Genomic DNA, 20,739 nt, shown 5'->3' on the forward strand with positions numbered 1-20,739 from the left:
TAACGGAGCCGTACCACACGGACGCGAACAAAACCACTTGCCAGTGACAAATAATAGTTCCATCGATAAACGAGTTTTTAACTTCAAATGTTTGTAATATGAAATTGTCTGAAACAGATATTAATAAAAAAACAAACAAACTTTTTTTTATCAGAAATGTATGTACGGTAGTAAAAAACCCAACAAAAAACCCAAACAACTGTTGCTAATCGCGCATTAATACAATAACACCACGGCCGTAATTAGGTGGCCAAGTTCAACATTGCAACTTTTATAAGTATTGAAATAGTGTATTTTATAGTAAAAAATAAATTTAATTACATATACTTGATTGATTATCAATGTTATTTATAATCTAATTATTGCTTTAGCATTAACTGGGGTGGCTGGAAACTGTTGAAAATTACAGACGGGGTATAAGAGAATTTGGCTCCGCCCACAGGGGTATAAGGGATTTGTCCAACGGCAAACAACCAATGAGATTAAAGAATTTTACATGAAGGCGAGATAATAGTAGTTATTTACTAGCCTAACAATAGTAACATCAAATATCACTAGCCATGGGAGTGGGGCTACCATAATCTAGAAGCCTGTGTTAGGTGTGGATCTTGTACATAAACCAGTGTCAGTTTAGGATGTCAAATAGTAAAAATCGCTAAATGTCATTAATGCTTACACTAAGTTTGTTTTGTTTACAGCATTTTGACAGTTTCTGGATCCTGATGTTGGGACGTCTTCTAGGGGGAACTGCAACGTCTATTCTGTACAGTGCATTTGAGTCTTGGCTCGTGTATGAACACCATCATGTATGTACCGACTTGTTTATTATTGGTTGGTGTATGAACACCATCATGTATTTACCGACTTGTTTATTATTGGTTGGTGTATGAACACCATCATGTATTTACCGACTTTTTTATTATTGGTTGGTGTATGAACACCATCATGTATGTACCGACTTGTTTATTATTGGTTGGTGTATGAACACCATCATGTATTTACCGACTTGTTTATTTTTGGTTGGTGTATGAACACCATCATGTATGTACCGACTTGTTTATTATTGGTTGGTGTATGAACACCATCATGTATGTATCGACTTGTTTATTATTGGTTGGTGTATGAACACCATGTATGTACCGACTTGTTTATTATTGGTTGGTGTATGAACACCAACATGTATTTATTATCCACATGGTTCAACATAACCCAGTTATTTTAATAATCATATGAAGCACACGTGTAATAACAAGTGTAATGACGTAATTTTGGGAAGCGACGTCATAACATGACGTTGCTTCTCCAGTCCTAGCTCAGACTGTGCATTTGAAATATGACGTCATTTCATCGTCTCCTAGTTGTGGCTGATATATTTTGATTTGGGTCTTGTTATTCATAAAGAAAACAACTATAATAATATGGATAATAAAGAAATTATTACACTCGCATGTGAGTCGTACTAATTTTACGAAACTTGTGTCAGGATTCATGTATTACCCTCGCTCTCGCTCGGGCAATACAAAAATCCTGATACTTGTTTCGTAAAATCAGTACGACACACAAACTTGTATGATAATCTCTATATCTTGACTTGTTTGTCATTGGTTGGTGTGTGAACATCATGTATGTAAAAACATGTTTGTCATTGGTTGGTGTACGTGTATGTACATCATGTATGTAAACAACATGTTTGTCATTGGTTGGTGTATGAACATCATGTATATACTGACTTGTTTGTCATTGGTTGGTGTATGAACATCATGTATGTAAAAACATGTTTGTCACTGGTTGGTGTATGTATATCATGTATGTAAACAACATGTTTGTCATTGGTTGGTGTATGTACATCATGTATGCAATCAACATGTTTGTCATTAGTTGGTGTATGTACATCATGTATGCAATCAACATGTTTGTCACTGGTTGGTGTATGAACATCATGTATGTAATCAACATGTTTGTCACTGGTTGGTGTATGTACATCATGTATGTAATCAACATGTTTGTCACTGGTTGGTGTATGAACATCATGTATGTAATCAACATGTTTGTCACTGGTTGGTGTATGTACATCATGTATGTAATCAACATGTTTGTCACTGGTTGGTGTATGAACATCATGTATGTAATCAACATGTTTGTCACTGGTTGGTGTATGTACATCATGTATGTAATCAACATGTTTGTCATTGGTTGGTGTTTATTGCACAAGTTTATTTTGCGCAAGAATATATACCACGAGACCGCGTAGCGGTCGAGTGGTATGTTCTTTCACAAAATAAACGAGTGCAATAAATAGGAAGTGAAAACAACGTATGTGAAGTTCTGTATTTGTTACATACCTTCTTTTATGTTTTACAAAAATTATGTTTAATTTTTTAACGTCATAACAGTGCTTTGTAAATCTATGATCAAAACTCCTTTCATGGATTTACTTAACATTAAGAATCATACTCTGCGGCAGCCTTATGTAATGTTTCAAATACGATGTGATGTCATTTGTAAATCATATATGACGTCAGTAAATAAAAGGCGCTAACTGCAGTAAAAGGAAAAAGGGAATTGCCCATTTAAAAGTTCCGGTCTATATCAAAATACAAAATAAATTTATTACACGGTTTCAAAATGTCTTTATTACTATAGTAAGATTGAATAGTTATGTAATAAACATGTTTATCATTGGTTGGTGTATGAACATCTTGTATGTTTACAACCAATATGTTTGTCGTTGGTTGGTGTATGAATATCATCTTGTAACCATCATACTTATTATTGGTTATTAACTTAAAGAGCATTAATTTTGTTGGTATTTTGTTGGCATAATTTTCAAAGCCTTAAAGCCTTGTAATGTAGTGTTTCTTACCATTGGTTGGTGTTGTCATCCACTGACAACAGGCATTTGTTTTAATTTAGAAACACCTTTTTATTACTCGGCCATGCACTACAACTACAAAGACATGTTTTAAATTCAGATTGCCTTTCACCGAACTTAGTACAACAAGCCCTCGAAATTACTACAACTCCTGACAGCATGCACTCTTATAGTTATACATTTATTTGTTGTATACCTTTACGAAACGTTAAGCCTTAAGCAATGGATTATTTCTGGATCACTCCTGATGTTGGGTAACACTGTTGGATGGTGACTCTAAGAATTGGTAACCCCATAATGTTGACTTTTTGTGCCAAAAAATGTATTTAGGAATTTTGTGGAAAGGATGCAGTAAAGCTGACATGTTACTGGAACATCTAAAATATTTTATTTTGATTTTTCTAGAGAAAGTACGACTCTGAACTGTTGGGTAACATCTTCAGTCATGCCATCTTGGGGAACTCGCTGGTTGCCATAGTAGCAGGTCTAGTTGCACAGTTCTTTGCAGACCGTTTCGGTTTTGTGTAAGTTTTTCTTAAACTCGCCTCTGAGATTTAACTTCTGTATCCACTAACATGTATGTATTGCGGACATGTTTTGTGTGTGTTTCCACTAGCACATATGCGTTGCGGACATGTTTTGTGTGTGTGTCCACTAACACGTATATGTTGTGGACATGTTTTGTGTGTGAGTCCATTTATCCAGTTACCAGTACAGTTCTGTCCACCTGTGTGTTTTCGGACAATTTTCATATATATTTCTGTACTTACTGCTACATGATATGATCAGCACCAAATAAATGGTTATTTCATTGTGTAGGACTTTAGTCGTGTCCACATATGCATTTGCACAAGTGGACATGCTACTTTATACCTACAGAGTTGTCATTATTAAACACATTGACATTATTAAACATTTTGACATTATAAAACATTTTGACATTATACTTGAAAATATTATATTTATTATTATATGCGATATATGTCAATTTTGAGATTTTGGAGTTAGCAGTGATATTAGTAGAACTCGACCATAAGACAATAAATATCCATTAAACTGTGATTTATTCCCATTGAACAGGATCTTAAAACTGCTTCATGTGATATGCTATGTCGTGTTGCAGCAGAATCATGTTTTTCTCAAAATGACGTAAATAGATGTTATTACCAGAATGTTTTTTCGGTATTGTCAATAGCATATATTGGGAATAAAAATTGTATTATGCGAGCCTCTACCGAAACACACGAGGGTAATAATCTCTTTATTATATAATCTCAAGCTTAACACAACATGTTTTTGTAAACTGTACACGCAACTTTAATTACAGTCCGCCATTACTAAATATTCAAATGACGTAAGAATGTGTGGTGCGGTGTCTTTTTGAATGGAAATGACATCATTTTGGATGTCCTTACATCAAAATAACTAGTGCTTAACGTTTTTTTGTTTTCTAAATGCTGGACAGCTTTCAGTGTAAAATTGCTATTGAAATGTTTTTATTTGATGACTATGAATGCATAGGTGTTACTCTGTGTTTATTTTCAGGGCTTGGTTTGACGTCTCTCTGAGTGGAAGGTGTTATTATGTTTATTTTCAGGGCTCCGTTTGATGTGTCTCTGAGTGGAAGGTGTTATTATGTTTATTTTCAGGGCTCCGTTTGATGTGTCTCTGAGTGGAAGGTGTTATTATGTTTGTTCTCAGGGCTCCGTTTGATGTGTCTCTGAGTGGAAGGTCTTATGTTTGTTTTCAGGGCTCCGTTTGATGTGTCTCTGAGTGAAAGGTGTTATTATGTTTGTTTTCAGGGCTCCGTTTGACATGTCTCTGAGTGGAAGGTGTTATTATGTTTATTTTCAGGGCTCCATTTGACGTGTCTCTGAGTGGAAGGTGTTGTTATGTTTATTTTCAGGGCTCCGTTTGACGTGTCTCTGAGTGGAAGGTGTTATTATGTTTATTTTCAGGGCTCCGTTTGATGTGTCTCTGAGTGGAAGGTGTTATTATGTTTATTTTCAGGGCTCCGTTTGATGTGTCTCTGAGTGGAAGGTGTTATTATGTTTGTTTTCAGGGCTCCGTTTGATGTGTCTCTGAGTGGAAGGTCTTATGTTTGTTTTCAGGGCTCCGTTTGATGTGTCTCTGAGTGGAAGGTCTTATTATGTTTATTTTCAGGGCTCCATTTGACGTGTCTCTGAGTGGAAGGTGTTGTTATGTTTATTTTCAGGGCTCCGTTTGACGTGTCTCTGAGTGGAAGGTGTTATTATGTTTATTTTCAGGGCTCCGTTTGATGTGTCTCTGAGTGGAAGGTGTTATTATGTTTATTTTCAGGGCTCCGTTTGATGTGTCTCTGAGTGGAAGGTGTTATTATGTTTATTTTCAGGGCTCCGTTTGATGTGTCTCTGAGTGGAAGGTGTTATTATGTTTATTTTCAGGGCTCCGTTTGATGTGTCTCTGAGTGGAAGGTGTTATTATGTTTATTTTCAGGGCTCCGTTTGATGTGTCTCTGAGTGGAAGGTGTTATGTTTATTTTCAGGACTCCGTTTGATGTGTCTTTGAGCGGAAGATGTTATGTTTATTTTCAGGGCTCCGTTTGACGTGGAAGATGTTATTATGTTTATTTTCAGGGCTCTGTTTGACGTGTCTCTTAGTGGAAGGTGTTATTATGTTTATTTTCAGGGCTCCGTTTGATGTGTCTTTGAGCGGAAGATGTTATTATGTTTATTTTCAGGGCTCTGTTTGATGTGTCTCTGAGTGGAAGGTCTTATGTTTGTTTTCAGGGCTCTGTTTGATGTGTCTCTGAGTGGAAGGTGTTATGTTTATTTTCAGGACTCCGTTTGATGTGTCTTTGAGCGGAAGATGTTATGTTTATTTTCAGGGCTCCGTTTGACGTGGAAGATGTTATTATGTTTATTTTCAGGGCTCTGTTTGACGTGTCTCTGAGTGGAAGATGTTATTATGTTTATTTTCAGGGCTCCGTTTGATGTGTTTCTGAGTGGAAGATGTTATTATGTTTATTTTCAGGGCTCCGTTTGATGTGTCTCTGAGTGGAAGGTGTTATTATGTTTATTTTCAGGGCTCCGTTTGATGTGTTTCTGAGTGGAAGATGTTATTATGTTTATTTTCAGGGCTCCGTTTGATGTGTCTCTGAGTGGAAGGTGTTATTATGTTTTTTTCAGGGCTCCGTTTGATGTGTCTCTGAGTGGAAGGTCTTATGTTTGTTTTCAGGGCTCCGTTTGATGTGTCTCTGAGTGGAAGGTGTTATTATGTTTGTTTTCAGGGCTCCGTTTGACATGTCTCTGAGTGGAAGGTGTTATTATGTTTATTTTCAGGGCTCCGTTTGACGTGTCTCTGACGGTTCTCATCACAATGATTGTAATCGTGTATCTCACCTGGACAGAAAACTACGGGGACCAGTCTGTCAACATCAGCCAGTCATTCAAGAATGCCTTCACTGCAATCAGAACAGGTGAAATTATTTATTTAGTTTTAATTTTTTAATTTATTATCTAAAGGTCGGTCGCGGTTGAGGAATCATGATTTTGAGGTTATGCAAGTTATATATCTTAGAGTAATCAATAGTCACGCACATAATGTTGCACACGTCACAATTAAGCTCGCGAGCCTGCGCAAACCGGTGACATCACATTTACCAACAAATGAAAAAACAACACTTCCTGGTCCGTAATCAGATTATGCCTAAAATTTTAAAAAACATTTACACCATTTGTTTTTTCATCAATAACAAGTCAGTTTTCTGTAATATCAGATACAAGGATGTCGAGACGAAAATTTACGAACATGTAAATAGAATGGCAGGGCTTCTAGACTACTAGATTAATTTTTGACAAAAAACACATTGAGTGGGTACAAGTTTATAATTTTTACTCATATATATTCACAGAAATATTTTATAAATACAAAAATTAAATTCATATTTGAATTGTTAAGTATTATTTTTGTGTGTATTTCTAATTTTTATGATGTTTTAGATCTGTTAATGTTGATTAAAATTAGGCAAAAAATAGAAAAAGTCACGTTTACTTATGGGTATTTGTGGCCAGCTGTCCAGTATCTGTGTTTGTACCTGAGGGCCTCAGGGAAGATTAGCTTTTGCTAACTGTGTTACCCTCACTAAATAAAGAATTTATTATTATTATTATTATTATTATTATTATTATTATTATGTCCTTTATTCCCAACAACAGTAGATTTCTTACCAGAATCTTTTTTTTTTTAAATGAATACGATTTATATCCCAATGTTTGGCGATTTTCGTTGTTGATAAAACGATCAAATTTATTATAACATTAGCTGTTACAATCACCTATCAATCCCTAAAAATTACTGCAATGTTCTGCCATTGTTGTCAAGCGAAAATATTTGCCGAAATCCACTTTTTGAACTAAAAATTTCAAAGTATTTTCCATTGAAAAGTGAAAACCTAAAGCAACCGTAATGTCAGCAAGTGTTTCCAATTTTCTATTTTCTGCATTTCCGGTAAGTGTTGAATTGGGGAATGCACTGTATACAGTATACAGTATACAGTATGTTGATTGGCGTAACATTGGGCGAGATATCTCGCCTGCAGTAGTCAGAAGGTTAAAAAGTTAACTAGCCAAAAATAATTAGGAATTGACTGCTTGGCCGAATATTTGTATAATTTGGAGCATTTTAAAAGGACAGTCCAAAAATAAATGAGAGAAAGAACAGAGGATCAGACTTCTTAATAATAAAAAAAAAAGAGGTAATTTTGACATAAAATTTTGATTGAAGGTCTAAAAGTCTGATCTATATGTCCATGTGTGTGGCCTTGTTACGGTGCACAGCTTGTAGGGACGAAGTGGGTTGCATTCCGTCAAGAAAACCCCTAGATTGACAGTCATTAGATGTGGAAGGTGTAGTGCTATGTGGAAATACAGTTCTGGAGAAGCCGGATCTGTCTGAACAAGAGAATATCAGGATAGGTTGTAGTCCAGTCATCATGGTTGGTACAGTGGTGCAGACAAGCCTGGCTTCAGAGGATACAAAATGGTACCAATATGATACAAAGTAAAGTCCAGAAAAGAGTAGTAAGGGTCAACCAAACTTCCTATTTCTTCTTAGAGTGGGGTGGTCAATCTTCCAGTGCTGCTAGGACATGCTCGGACATGTAGAGACTAAATGCTAACAGCCGTGGGTGTTCTGCAGAATGGCCATCATACGAGTCACGGAAAAACTTGTAGACAAAAGTCAGCCAAAAAAATGACATGGAGGCAACGAATCTCACTAAAAAAGAATCCAACCTGGTGGTGCAGGCTTTCAAAACGAGAAGCATTCTAACTTTCAATCAGTTCCAGTGGCCGCATTCATCCCAGTAGAAAACAACACTTATGGAGGATTCCCAAGTCGAGCAAGCGAAACCATGTGCAGTGTGCACAGGCGAAACAAACATGTCTTATCGCGGCGGTCGAACCGGAGGGGACTATAGTTTTCACATCCGTTCTGTCTGTCTGTCTGTCCCACTGTCCCACATATAGTTTTTCAGATGGGTTTTTTCACAATGAGATATTGAGCTGAAATTTTGTGTATAGCTTTATCAGGTACTGTTACAGATCAAGTTTGACTTTCATGGCAATTTACCCATTTGTCACAGAGTTATGGCCCTTGAACTTAGGAGATTTGAAAAATAGTTTTTCAGATTTTCTTTGGCAATGCCAGAAGATACTGAGATGAAATTTTGTACCGGGGTATATAGTTTTATCATGTACTGTTACAGATCAAGTTTGACTTTCATGGTGACTTACCCATAATTCAGTTATGGCCTTTTAAGAGATACAAAAATCTGTTGGGGCCCAGTAGGGGACATGTATTGCTTTAGCAGTACTTTCAGAATTCTTGTTGATATAATTTTATAGATAAATGGTTTAGGTAAAATTAATGTGGTTTTATGTATTCATCATTTAAGATTGCAATTTTAGCTGTTATTACAGGTGAAATTAATGTTTTTTGCTGTTCAGTTATTCAACTTGCAAGAAAGGGTTCATATGTGTACTATAAAAAATGAGTATTTATAAAAGTTTTGTTATTCACATCAAAGATATTGAAAAACTTTACAAAACTCAATCCAGTAATTTTTCGTGATTGCTGTTTGTATGTGACTTGAGCTTCCAGGTTAATTTCTTTCATGTATTCAGAATTGTATAATCCAAGTAATAGTTTAAGTTTACACCCACAAACAGAATTGTCCCCATGTTAAAATGTTTACTTGATAGAGTACTTTATATTTATTGTAGATCACAAAGTTTTGTGTTTGGGAGCCATCCAGTCATTGTTTGAAGGTTCTATGTATGTGTTTGTTCTCGAGTGGACGCCAGCGCTAACCCCTGCCCCTCCACAAGTCAGCAGTCAGCGCAATCTGTTGGAGGATGACAAACAAATGGAGGACGGACACAGGGGAACCATCCCTCATGGTCACATATTTGCTGCGTTTATGGTAATTAATAAAAACTATAAGAAACTGATCCCTCATGGTCACATATTTGCTGTGTTTATTGTAATTAATAAAAACTATAAGAAATTATGATCTCATGATGACATATAATTTGCTGCTTTCATGGTCATTAATAATAAAAGTGTTCACAAGTGGGTTACCAACCTACTTAATAAAAATACTCACAGATTACCTTTCATAATGTAACGTTTTGTACAGCAATTAACAGCTCAGCTACAGCTTTATTTTGTTGGTTCTTTTAACACACTATTTAGAAATAACCACCATTTTGAAGTGTCACTTAAGTTAATAAACACAATAACGCCTGTGACAGTTGATGTTGACAGACCTTAAGCATGCACAGCTATACTGCAACGTTAGAACGTTTTCAAGATTGTGTTTTGTTTTCAGGTTGCTGTGATGTTGGGCTCGTGTATATTTAAACTGCTGTCCAGATACACATCCATAGAATCGTTCATGAGGTGAGTTGGTTGAGATCACATTTTCTGAAACAAAGCCAGAAATAGTAACATTGCAGATTGACTCCTCCAAACAGCACAGTTCTGCTGTTCTGTATGTTGAAAGTCATTCATATACTTTGTTTAACACTCAAAAATAGCTGACATATTTCTCATGTTCAGGTGTTAATAACATTCATTCATTCTATTCCTTGCTGCTAGTCACTCACAAGATGTGGCCTTGGCTGGCATAAGTGTGTTAGAATGTGATTGATACCCAACATTGAAGAAAATGAATGAGCCCTTGCCTAATGTGCAGTAATTCTAGGTAGGCTCCCTATCAGTGGGCACATTGGACCATTTCTTGTTCCAGCCAATGTTCCACAACTTACGTAACAAAAGCTGTGGTATGTACTATCCTTTCTGTGGGATGGAGCATATTAAAGAACCCTTGCTGGTAATCGAAGAGAGTAGCCCATGGAGTGGTGTCAGAAGGCTTCCTGTCTAATTACGGTTATCTTTGGTGTCCTTAACACTGTTCCTGCCAGAAATCTTTTTTGGGTATGGCGCTATGGAATTGAATGCAACCACAGTCAACGGGGTATGGGGGGCCTTCCCCCTGAAAGAAAATGGATTATGTTTAGGGTTAGGGTTTGGGAAATCATACAGTAATGATGAGTAATTAATTTTGTCAAAAGGTTAACTTAAAAAAAAAAAAATTGCCTCATATTTTGGGTATGGTGCCATACCTGTTTTACCCTCTGGCAGAAACCCAGCTTAACCATGTAGCCAATTCCATATGACGATAGTTAAAATGTGTTGAGTGTGTCATTAAATAAAACATATCTTTTTTCTTCCTCAACTGCTGTTGATTTGACTACACTGAGTAGTGATTACACAAAATTCTAAAATAACTATCTGAAGATGGTACAGATGTTATTTTATTACATACCCATTAAATCTTACTATATAAATACAGCCCTGAATACAAAAATGAAATACACTTTTCCGTATTCAACTCAACTGCCGGAACTATACCGTATTCAATGCTACTATTTATAGCACATGGTTACCGGGAATGCCCTTCGCGATATGTAAACAAAGTTTGTGCTTGGTTTATTTAAAATGCTATTTTGTGGAAAATTTAAACTGAAAACAGTCGAAAACGGTGTCAAATATTTACAGTTTAATGAGTGAGATACAAAAACTTGAGACCAACAAGCTTTTAATCCACGATAGTTAAGGTCGACGACAGTCACTTTTTGGACCCTTGTTTTGGCTTCGTACACAATTCTTATTCTTATTTAATAAATAAAACATCTCCAACCGTAATTTTGTGATATGATATATTTAACAAAAGGTACCTTTTATTTATTTCATCTTTCAAAACTTCAAATTAATATTTTGTCCAGAATTATGAAAAAATAAAAAAGTACTGACCTGTAAACAGCGTTGTCTGCTTGTTATAGGAATTTGACAGGGGTCAAGGTGAGTAGACTAGTTTTTATTTTAATGTGGCCCAGCATTGTAATAATACAGCTAATTTTGAATTTAAATGACGTCAGTATTCCAATGACGTCACTTTGCATCTCCTTACAATAACCATAAACTGGGTACATGACGTTTCCTTTTTGGAAAAATTCCAATGTAAAATTGCTATTGAATTCATTTATTTTTTAACATTACTAATGCACCTGGATGTCTTTGAACAAAATCTTGTGATTAAAAAATTGTACCTTTTACGAAATATGGATTTCTAGTGAAATTACGGTAAGATATGCTATATTTATTGTGTACAAAGCCAAAACAAGGGTGCGAAAAGTGACTGACGTCGAATTTAGCAACAATGCCGTCGCATGCACCGTCTCCTCACATAGAAAACTTGAATGAACTGTCAACCGGATTATTCAGTGGAGCAATGATTTATGGAGGCACATTTAATATAAACTTAAACTTTTCAGCAACGAATAATTCCATGAACATCAATAAAAAAACACACACCGATGACGACTCAGACACTGAGTGAACAATTCTTGACATTTTTCTTCGTTGATAAAACTGGCACGATGAAGGTTTTCTGACGTATTACGAGCAAATTAAATATTATATTGTTCGTGAATTTTAGGTATTACATTGTCTTTAAAAGGCATTTCAAACAATATCATTAAAATTATAGGTAACTTTTCACTCGTTCTTTCTTATTCTGTTTATTGTTTAAATAGAACTATATTCCTATGTGTAATAATTGGTGGTTCTTCGGTCCGCGTAGTAATACAGCTGACCTAGTTGTGTAAATTTAGAAATCCCTGTCATTAGCTAGCAGTGTTACAATTTTTGAATTATTATTTGGAAAAAAATTTCCAATTTAGGGTATGTAATAAATACAAAACTACATATATGTGGTTTTCTGATTTCTGTATTCCACTCGTGTATTTCCTGCCAGAAACCCCTCTGCCTGCTGGAATCATCAGTCTAAAGAATAAATAATTGAAGGAATGTTATGTTAAACTCAACAGTCTATATACATGTGTTGTGTTGAAATATGCTCAGTTTGTTTTAAAAGCTGTTTCTAACATTTCAGACCAGTTCTGTTGGTGTCTGCTTTATCCTTGCTAATGCCAATCCTATTTCCAGGGGTAAGATATTATTCACTTCATACATTACATATTATATAACTAGCTAGCTCTTCACTCTGATGGGTAAGATATTATTCACTTCATACATTACATATTATATAACTATCTAGCTCTTCACTCTGATGGGTAAGATATTATTCACTTCATACATTACATATTATATAACTAGCTAGCACATTACTTTGATGGGTAAGATATTCACTTCATACATTACATATATAACTATCTGGCTCTTCACTCTGATGGGTAAGATATTATTCACTTGATACATTACATATATAACTATCTAGCTCTTCACTCTGATGGGTAAGATATTATTCACTTCATACATTACCAGGGCTCGCGCTGTCGGTAGCCAAATTAGCCATTGGCTAATTTTTACAAAAAATGGCTAATAAAATTTGCAAGTGGCTAAAATTTTGGCTAAGCCATTTTCTGTCTTCTGATGTGAACAAACGGTTACATAATCTATCCGACACCTCAAACATAATAATACTACCAAATATTCAATTAGCGTAATAGCGATCTCGTGACCGGTAACGAGAAACAGTGTCATTAAGAATACAGCGTAGGCCTTATAATGTTTGCTTATTTTAATAATCATAGTTATTAATTTTAACGGCATGCATTTAACATGTATGACAGCAATGTCTGGAAAATCTGTAACTTGTTATTTTTACGTTGTAAAATCTTTGAACCAAAGTAGGCTAATAAAAACAGACCGACAATGCGTGTCAATTTGAATACACATGCCAGTTCAGGGCCGAAAGACGTGTAGGCCATCTCAAGGTCCGAGTTCAGCCAGACCGAGCAAAAACAAAACGTTCGCTAGACTGGTTTGTGCGTTTCATGTTAAACCAAATGGACATGACGAACACCAATCAAATAGTTCGCGAATGTTAGGAAGAATGTTCGTTGGCTGAACTGAACAGCTCTCGGTGGAATATACGTCACGCCTCAGTCAGCTGACACCCGAGTGTCAAGAGACATCGTTGCGGACATTAAACAGTACGATTACGCAAAAGTAAATCTTGATGTAAATTTGTAGAAAAACAATAGTTATTTGCATCAATGAATACCTAACTGCAGTTTTTGTTTATTCCTTTGTCTTTGTTAATTTCGTACCCATGGTCGAGAGCACGCATGCAGATCGCGATCGCCGGAAATGAACATGCAGCATTTAAATTATACAAATTGCAGTTAAATGTACACTGAATAAAATTAGTTTACAATAATCATATTTGTTAGATAATTTTAGATATAAATTGTAAGACTGTTAGGTGACATTTAATGAGTTAGACAGATTTTAAAAAGACCGTAAATTTGTATTTTATTAAAGTTGTGGGGTTTTTTTTGGGTTTTTTTTAATAAATGGAGTATACTATGAAGTCGGCATTCTTAGCCGAGGTATTTTGTAAGCAGAAATAACAACAAGCATTTAACACGATGCTGAAATCAACCGCAACAACATGGCACAAATTATGAAATTGTTTGTGGTGGGGAATTGATGGGTCACTTAAAAAAGAGAGAGAGAAAAAAAAGCAATTCAAACTAACATAAATATTGCTATTTAAAGAAATAATGAGCTCTATATATAAAAAAAAGCTCTCGAATTTTTATTTGGAAAAAAAATACAACATCCATAAACATCCAACCCACCCCCATATTTCTGTATGTTTGTTAATTTAATGCCATAGGCCTTAGAAGTGGGGGTGGGTGTATGGGGTACTGGCTTCAAACTCTGAAGATATTGCATAACCCCATCCCAACCCCACCCCCGCTGAAAAATCGAAGTAGTATATTAACTGCCCCTACCCTCATTGAGGTTTTGTTATTCCTATTTATTCCAGTTTGTACACAATTAGCTGAAAAAAATTAATTTTCATATTCATATATAAATACTCTATACAGTACTGCGTAAAACAAATTTGGCTAAAGCATTTTCAATATGGCTAATAAAAATTCCATTTGGCTAATATTTTGGCTACAGGTATTTTTGATCCAGGGTGAGCCCTGCATTACATATTATATAACTAGCTCTTCACTCTGATGGGTAAGATATTATTCACTTGATACATTACATATATAACTATCTAGCTCTTCACTCTGATGGGTAAGATATTATTCACTTGATACATTACATATATAACTATCTAGCTCTTCACTCTGATGGGTAAGATATTATTCACTTCATACATTACATATATAACTATCTAGCTCTTCACTCTGATGGGTAAAATATTATTCACTTCATACACTACATATATAACTAGCTCTTCACTCTGATGGGTAAGATATTATTCACTTGATACATTACATATATAACTATCTAGCTCTTCACTCTGATGGGTGAGATATTATTCACCTCATAAATTACATATTATATAACTAGCTAGCACATTACTCTGATGGGTAAGATATTGTTCACTTCATACGTTATATATATAACTAACTAGCTCTTCACTCTGATGGGTAAAATATTATTCACTTGATACATTACATATATAACTATCTAGCTCTTCACTCTGATGGATAAGATATCATTCACTTGATACATTACATATATAACTATCTAGCTCTTCACTCTGATGGGTAAGATATTATTCACTTGATACATTACATATATAACTATCTAGCTCTTCACTCTGATGGGTAAGATATTATTCACTTGATACATTACATATATAACTATCTGGCTCTTCACTCTGATGGATAAGATATTATTCACTTGATACATTACATATATAAGTATCTAGCTCTTCACTCTGATGGGTAAGATATTTTTCACTTCATACATTACATATATAACTAGCTCTTCACTCTGATGGGTAAGATATTATTCACTTCATACATTACATATATAACTATCTAGCTCTTCACTCTGATGGGTAAAATATTATTCACTTGATACATTACATATATAACTAGCTCTTCACTCTGATGGGTAAGATATTATTCACTTGATACATTACATATATAACTAGCTCTTCACTCTGATGGGTAAGATATTATTCACTTGATACATTACATATATAACTAGCTCTTCACTCTGATGGGTAAGAGATTATTCACTTGATACATTACATATATAACTATCTAGCTCTTCACTCTGATGGGTAAGATATTATTCACTTCATACATTACATATATAATTAGCTCTTCACTCTGATGGGTAAGATATTATTCACTTCATACATTACATATATAACTAGCTCTTCACTCTGATGGGTAAGATATTATTCACTTGATACATTACATATATAACTAGCTCTTCACTCTGATGTGTAATATATTATTCACTTGATACATTACATATATAACTATCTAGCTCTTCACTCTGATGGGTAAGATATTATTCACTTGATACATTACATATATAACTAGATCTCACTCTGATGGGTAAGATATTATTCACTTGATACATTACATATATAACTATCTAGCTCTTCACTCTGATGGGTAAGATATTATTCACTTCATACATTACATATATAACTAGCTCTTCACTCTGATGGGTAAGATATTATTCACTTCATACATTACATATATAACTAGCTCTTCACTCTGATGTGGGTGAGATATTATTCACTTGATACATTACATATATAACTATCTAGCTCTTCACTCTGATGGGTAAGATATTATTCACTTGATACATTATATATATAACTATCTAGCTCTTCACTCTGATGGATAAGATATTATTCACATCATACATTACATATTATATAACTATCTAGCTCTTCACTCTGATGGGTAAGATATTATTCACTTGATACATTACATATATAACTATCTAGTTCATCACTCTAGAGGTCGAGCGTTCTTGACAATCACTGAAGTGTTTATTTTTAGTTTGATTAATGTTTCAGTTTTAGGTGTATTCACTGCAGCATTTGCTTTAATTGTTTTATTTCTGAATAGTTAATATCTTAACCGGATTTCTTGTTTGTCCCCTACTGGTCTAACCAGAGAGTACTGATAGTTCTGTCTCCATCTGTGCCATGTATAGTTTTCCGGACTTTTTGCCCTGAAGTGCCTCAAGATATATTATACAAGTGTATAGCTTGTGTAGAGTTACAGATCAAGTTTAACTTTGTGTATAGCTTGTGTAGAGTTACAGATCAAGTTTAACTTTCTGTATAGCTTGTGTAGAGTTACCGATCAAGTTTAACTTTGTGTATAGCTTGTGTAGAGTTACAGATCAAGTTTGACGTTTATGAGGATTTACCCAGTTTTGACACAGTTATGGCTCATGTGTTTGGCGTGAAAGGGGCATGTATTGCTGTGGCAGTACTTTGAGAATGTTTGGTTTTATTGCAGAATCAGCTGATCATCTTCATCGGCTTTCTCGTTTTCGAGATGTGTGTTGGATTATTCTGGCCATCTCTGGGAACCATGAGAGGGAAATATGTTCCTGAAGAAAGTGAGTGACAACTAATATGATATTCTCCTTCTACTCATATTTTCAATGAATTAGTGGAGTAGTATAACCTACAGTTTATAGTAACCGCTAATTTCTTCTAAGTCAGACTACGTTGTAACTTGAGCAAAGGACTGCATGTTTTTTAATGAAGTTCTGAAGATAGTTTCACTAGACTAAATGTATATAATGCATACAGAATGTTTATGAAATGAGCATGTTCTTTATTTATACTTAATTCATACATGAGAGCTGGATAACCACCACTAATTACAGTCTGTAAGAACCACACTGATTGGCCAGCCAGTTCTTGGCAATGGGTTATGTAATAACGCCACCAGCTGGTAATGTGTGTAATGGGTTTTCTTACTAAAACTTGAATATTTTAAATAATGTTGAATTGCACATGGTTAATTACAGACTTAAAGTGATGAATGCATGGAGATGAAACGATTTATGCTGACACTGTAGACAGTGTAGTAAAAGAAACTTTCTATTTTAAATTTTTTCTTTCTTTCAGCTCGTGCAACTGTGATGAATTTTTTTCGTATTCCTCTCAACATGATTGTTATATTCATATTATTACAGGTATGTCTGATATGACTAATTACAGGAATGGTTGAAATACTAATTACAGGTATGGTTGATATGACTAATCATTTTTCAGGTACGGGTGACTAATTCTAGGCATGAGTGATATGACTAGTTACATGTATGATTGATATACACATGTAACTAATTACAGGTATGTCTGAAATGACTAATTACAGGAATGTCTGATATGACTAATTACAGGTATGGTTGATATGACTAATCATTTTTCAGGTACGGGTGACTAATTCTAGGCATGAGTGATATGACTAGTTACATGTATGATTGATATACACATGTAACTAATTACAGGTATGTCTGAAATGACTAATTACAGGAATGTCTGATATGACTAATTACAGGTATGGTTGATATGACTAATCATTTTTCAGGTACAGGTGACTAATTCTAGGCATGAGTGATATGACTAGTTACATGTATGATTGATATACACATGTAACTAATTACAGGTACGTAAGATATGACTAATTACAGGTATGTCTGATATGACTAGTTACATGTATGATTGATATACACATGTAACTAATTACAGGTATGTCTGATATGACTAATTACAGGTATGTCTGATATGACTAGTTACATGTATGATTGATATACACATGTAACTAATTACAGGTATGTCTGATATGACTAATTACAGGTATGTCTGATATGACTAGTTACATGTATGATTGATATACACATGTAACTAATTACAGGTATGTCTGATATGACTAATTATACGTATGGTTGATACGACTAACCAATTTACAGGTACAGGTGATGCGACTAATTATAGGCATGATTGATATGACTACTTACTGGTATGATAGATATGACTAATTACAGGTATGGATGATGTGACTAAATGTAGTAAATGTAGAGGTGAAAAGACAGCTCAGACAACAAAATAATCTTTTACCTGACCCTGTTGATTTTTGTTTTGTATCTCATCCCTTTCAGAATCTCCCACTAAAGGTCATATTCCAGTGCTGTGTGTTTTTCCTCATAATGGCAGCAGTGTTTCAGCAGTGGTTATACAAGTAAGTGGAATCTCCTATTTAATTATTTCCCAGTACTGTATTTTAGCAGTGTATACGTAAGTAACATTTCCCAGTCAGTTATGTCCCCACTGTACATGGAGGTCATGATGGCGGTATTTCAGCAGTGTATACGTAAGTAACATTTCCCAGTCAAGTATATCCTCACTTTACATAGAGGTCATGTCAGCCATATGGCAACAATGGTTATACAGAAGTAAACCTGCAGAGTTACATTCTAGCAGTCATAATAACAGCAGAGCAGTATTCTTTCAGGTTACAGCAATAAGTATAATCAGCTTGGATACAGATCACTGCCATGTGTAAACGCAACTGTATTCCAGCAGTTGTACAATATAAGTTAAATCTACTCTGTCAGTTATGTTCCAGTAACATGTTAAATCTACTCTCAGTTATGTGCCAGTAACATGTTAAATCTACTGTCAGTTATGTTCCAGTAACATGTTAAATCTTCTCTGTCAGTTATGTGCCAGTAACATGTTAAATCTACTCTGTCAGTTATGTGCCAGTAACATGTTAAATCTACGGTCAGTTATGTTCCAGTAACATGTTAAATCTACTGTCTGTTATGTGCCAGTAACATGTTAAATCTACTCTAACAGTTATGTTCCAGTAACGTTAAATCAACTCTTGACAGTTATGTTCCAGTAACATGTTAAATCTACTCCGTCAGTTATGTGCCAGTAGCATGTTAAATCTACTCTGTCAGTTATGTGCCAGTAACATATTAAATTACTCCATCAATTATGTGCAGTAACATGTTAAATCTACTCTGTCATTTATGTGTCAGTAACATGTTAAATCTACTCTGTCAGTTATGTTCCAGTAACGTTAAATCTACTCTGTCAGTTATGTTCTGGACAGTAATGTGTGTGGTGGCAGCAGTATTCCAGTAGTGGTCAAGAGACACATTGTGCACACAGTAACATAAATATATAATGTAATACATAGTCACATGGGAATATACATTGTAGTACACAGTCACATATCAGGCATATTCATTGTAATACACAGTCACATGGGAATATATATATATATTGTAGTACACAGTCACATATTAGGTATATTCATTGTAATACACAGTCTCGTGGGAATATATACATTGTAGTACACAGTCACATATTAGGTATATTCATTGTAATACACAGTCAAGTGGGAATATATACATTGTAGTACACAGTCACATATTAGGTATATTCATTGTAATACACAGTCAAGTGGGAATATATACATTGTAGTACACGGTCACATATTAGGTATATTCATTGTAATACACAGACAAGTGGGAATATATACATTGTAGTACACAGTCACATATTAGGTATATTCATTGTAATACAGTCACGTGGGAATATATACATTGTAGTACACGGTCACATATTAGGTATATTCATTGTAATACACAGTCAAGTGGGAATATATACATTGTAGTACACGGTCACATATTAGGTATATTCATTGTAATACACAGTCAAGTGGGAATATATACATTGTAGTACACAGTCACATATTAGGTATATTCATTGTAATACACAGTCAAGTATATACATTGTAGTACACAGTCACATATTAGGTATATTCATTGTAATATACAGTCAAGTGGGAATATATACATTGTAGTACACAGTCACATATTAGGTATATTCATTGTAATACAGTCACGTGGGAATATATACATTGTAGTACACAGTCACATATTAGGTATATTCATTGTAATATACAGTATATACATTGTAGTACACAGTCACATATTAGGTATATTCATTGTAATACACAGTCAAGTGGGAATATATACATTGTAGTACACAGTCACATATTAGGTATATTCATTGTAATATACAGTCAAGTGGGAATATATGCATTGTAGTACACAGTCACATATTAGGTATATTCATTGTAATACACAGTCAAGTGGGAATATATACATTGTAGTACACATATTAGGTATATTATTGTAATACACAGACAGTCACATATTAGGTATATTCATTGTAATACACAGTCAAGTGGGAATATATACATTGTAGTACACAGTCACATATTAGGTATATTCATTGTAATATACAGTCAAGTGGGAATATATGCATTGTAGTACACAGTCACATATTAGGTATATTCATTGTAATACACAGTCACATGGGAATATACATTGTAGTACACAGTCACATATTAGGTATATTCATTGTAATACACAGTCAGATGGGAATATATATATATATTGTAGTACACAGTCACATA

The 20,739-nt window shown here is 34.6% G+C and overlaps 1 protein-coding gene across 2 annotated transcripts in view; it reads left to right on the forward strand.

Moving 5' to 3' along the window:
• Positions 1 to 20,739, forward strand: part of LOC121369416 (molybdate-anion transporter-like) — a 48,289-nt gene that overhangs the window by 13,727 nt on the left and 13,823 nt on the right. For both annotated transcript variants that reach the window (XM_041494515.1, XM_041494514.1), the window contains exons 4-12: positions 699 to 806; positions 3,278 to 3,396; positions 6,193 to 6,329; positions 9,136 to 9,335; positions 9,744 to 9,814; positions 12,372 to 12,426; positions 16,750 to 16,852; positions 17,370 to 17,437; positions 18,404 to 18,483. In XM_041494515.1, the coding sequence (XP_041350449.1) occupies positions 699 to 806; positions 3,278 to 3,396; positions 6,193 to 6,329; positions 9,136 to 9,335; positions 9,744 to 9,814; positions 12,372 to 12,426; positions 16,750 to 16,852; positions 17,370 to 17,437; positions 18,404 to 18,483 (941 nt within the window). The remainder of the gene's footprint in view (positions 1 to 698; positions 807 to 3,277; positions 3,397 to 6,192; positions 6,330 to 9,135; positions 9,336 to 9,743; positions 9,815 to 12,371; positions 12,427 to 16,749; positions 16,853 to 17,369; positions 17,438 to 18,403; positions 18,484 to 20,739) is intronic.

This window comes from Gigantopelta aegis, chromosome 3 (assembly GCF_016097555.1).
Source record: "Gigantopelta aegis isolate Gae_Host chromosome 3, Gae_host_genome, whole genome shotgun sequence".
Classification (NCBI taxonomy): Eukaryota; Metazoa; Mollusca; class Gastropoda; order Neomphalida; family Peltospiridae; genus Gigantopelta; species Gigantopelta aegis.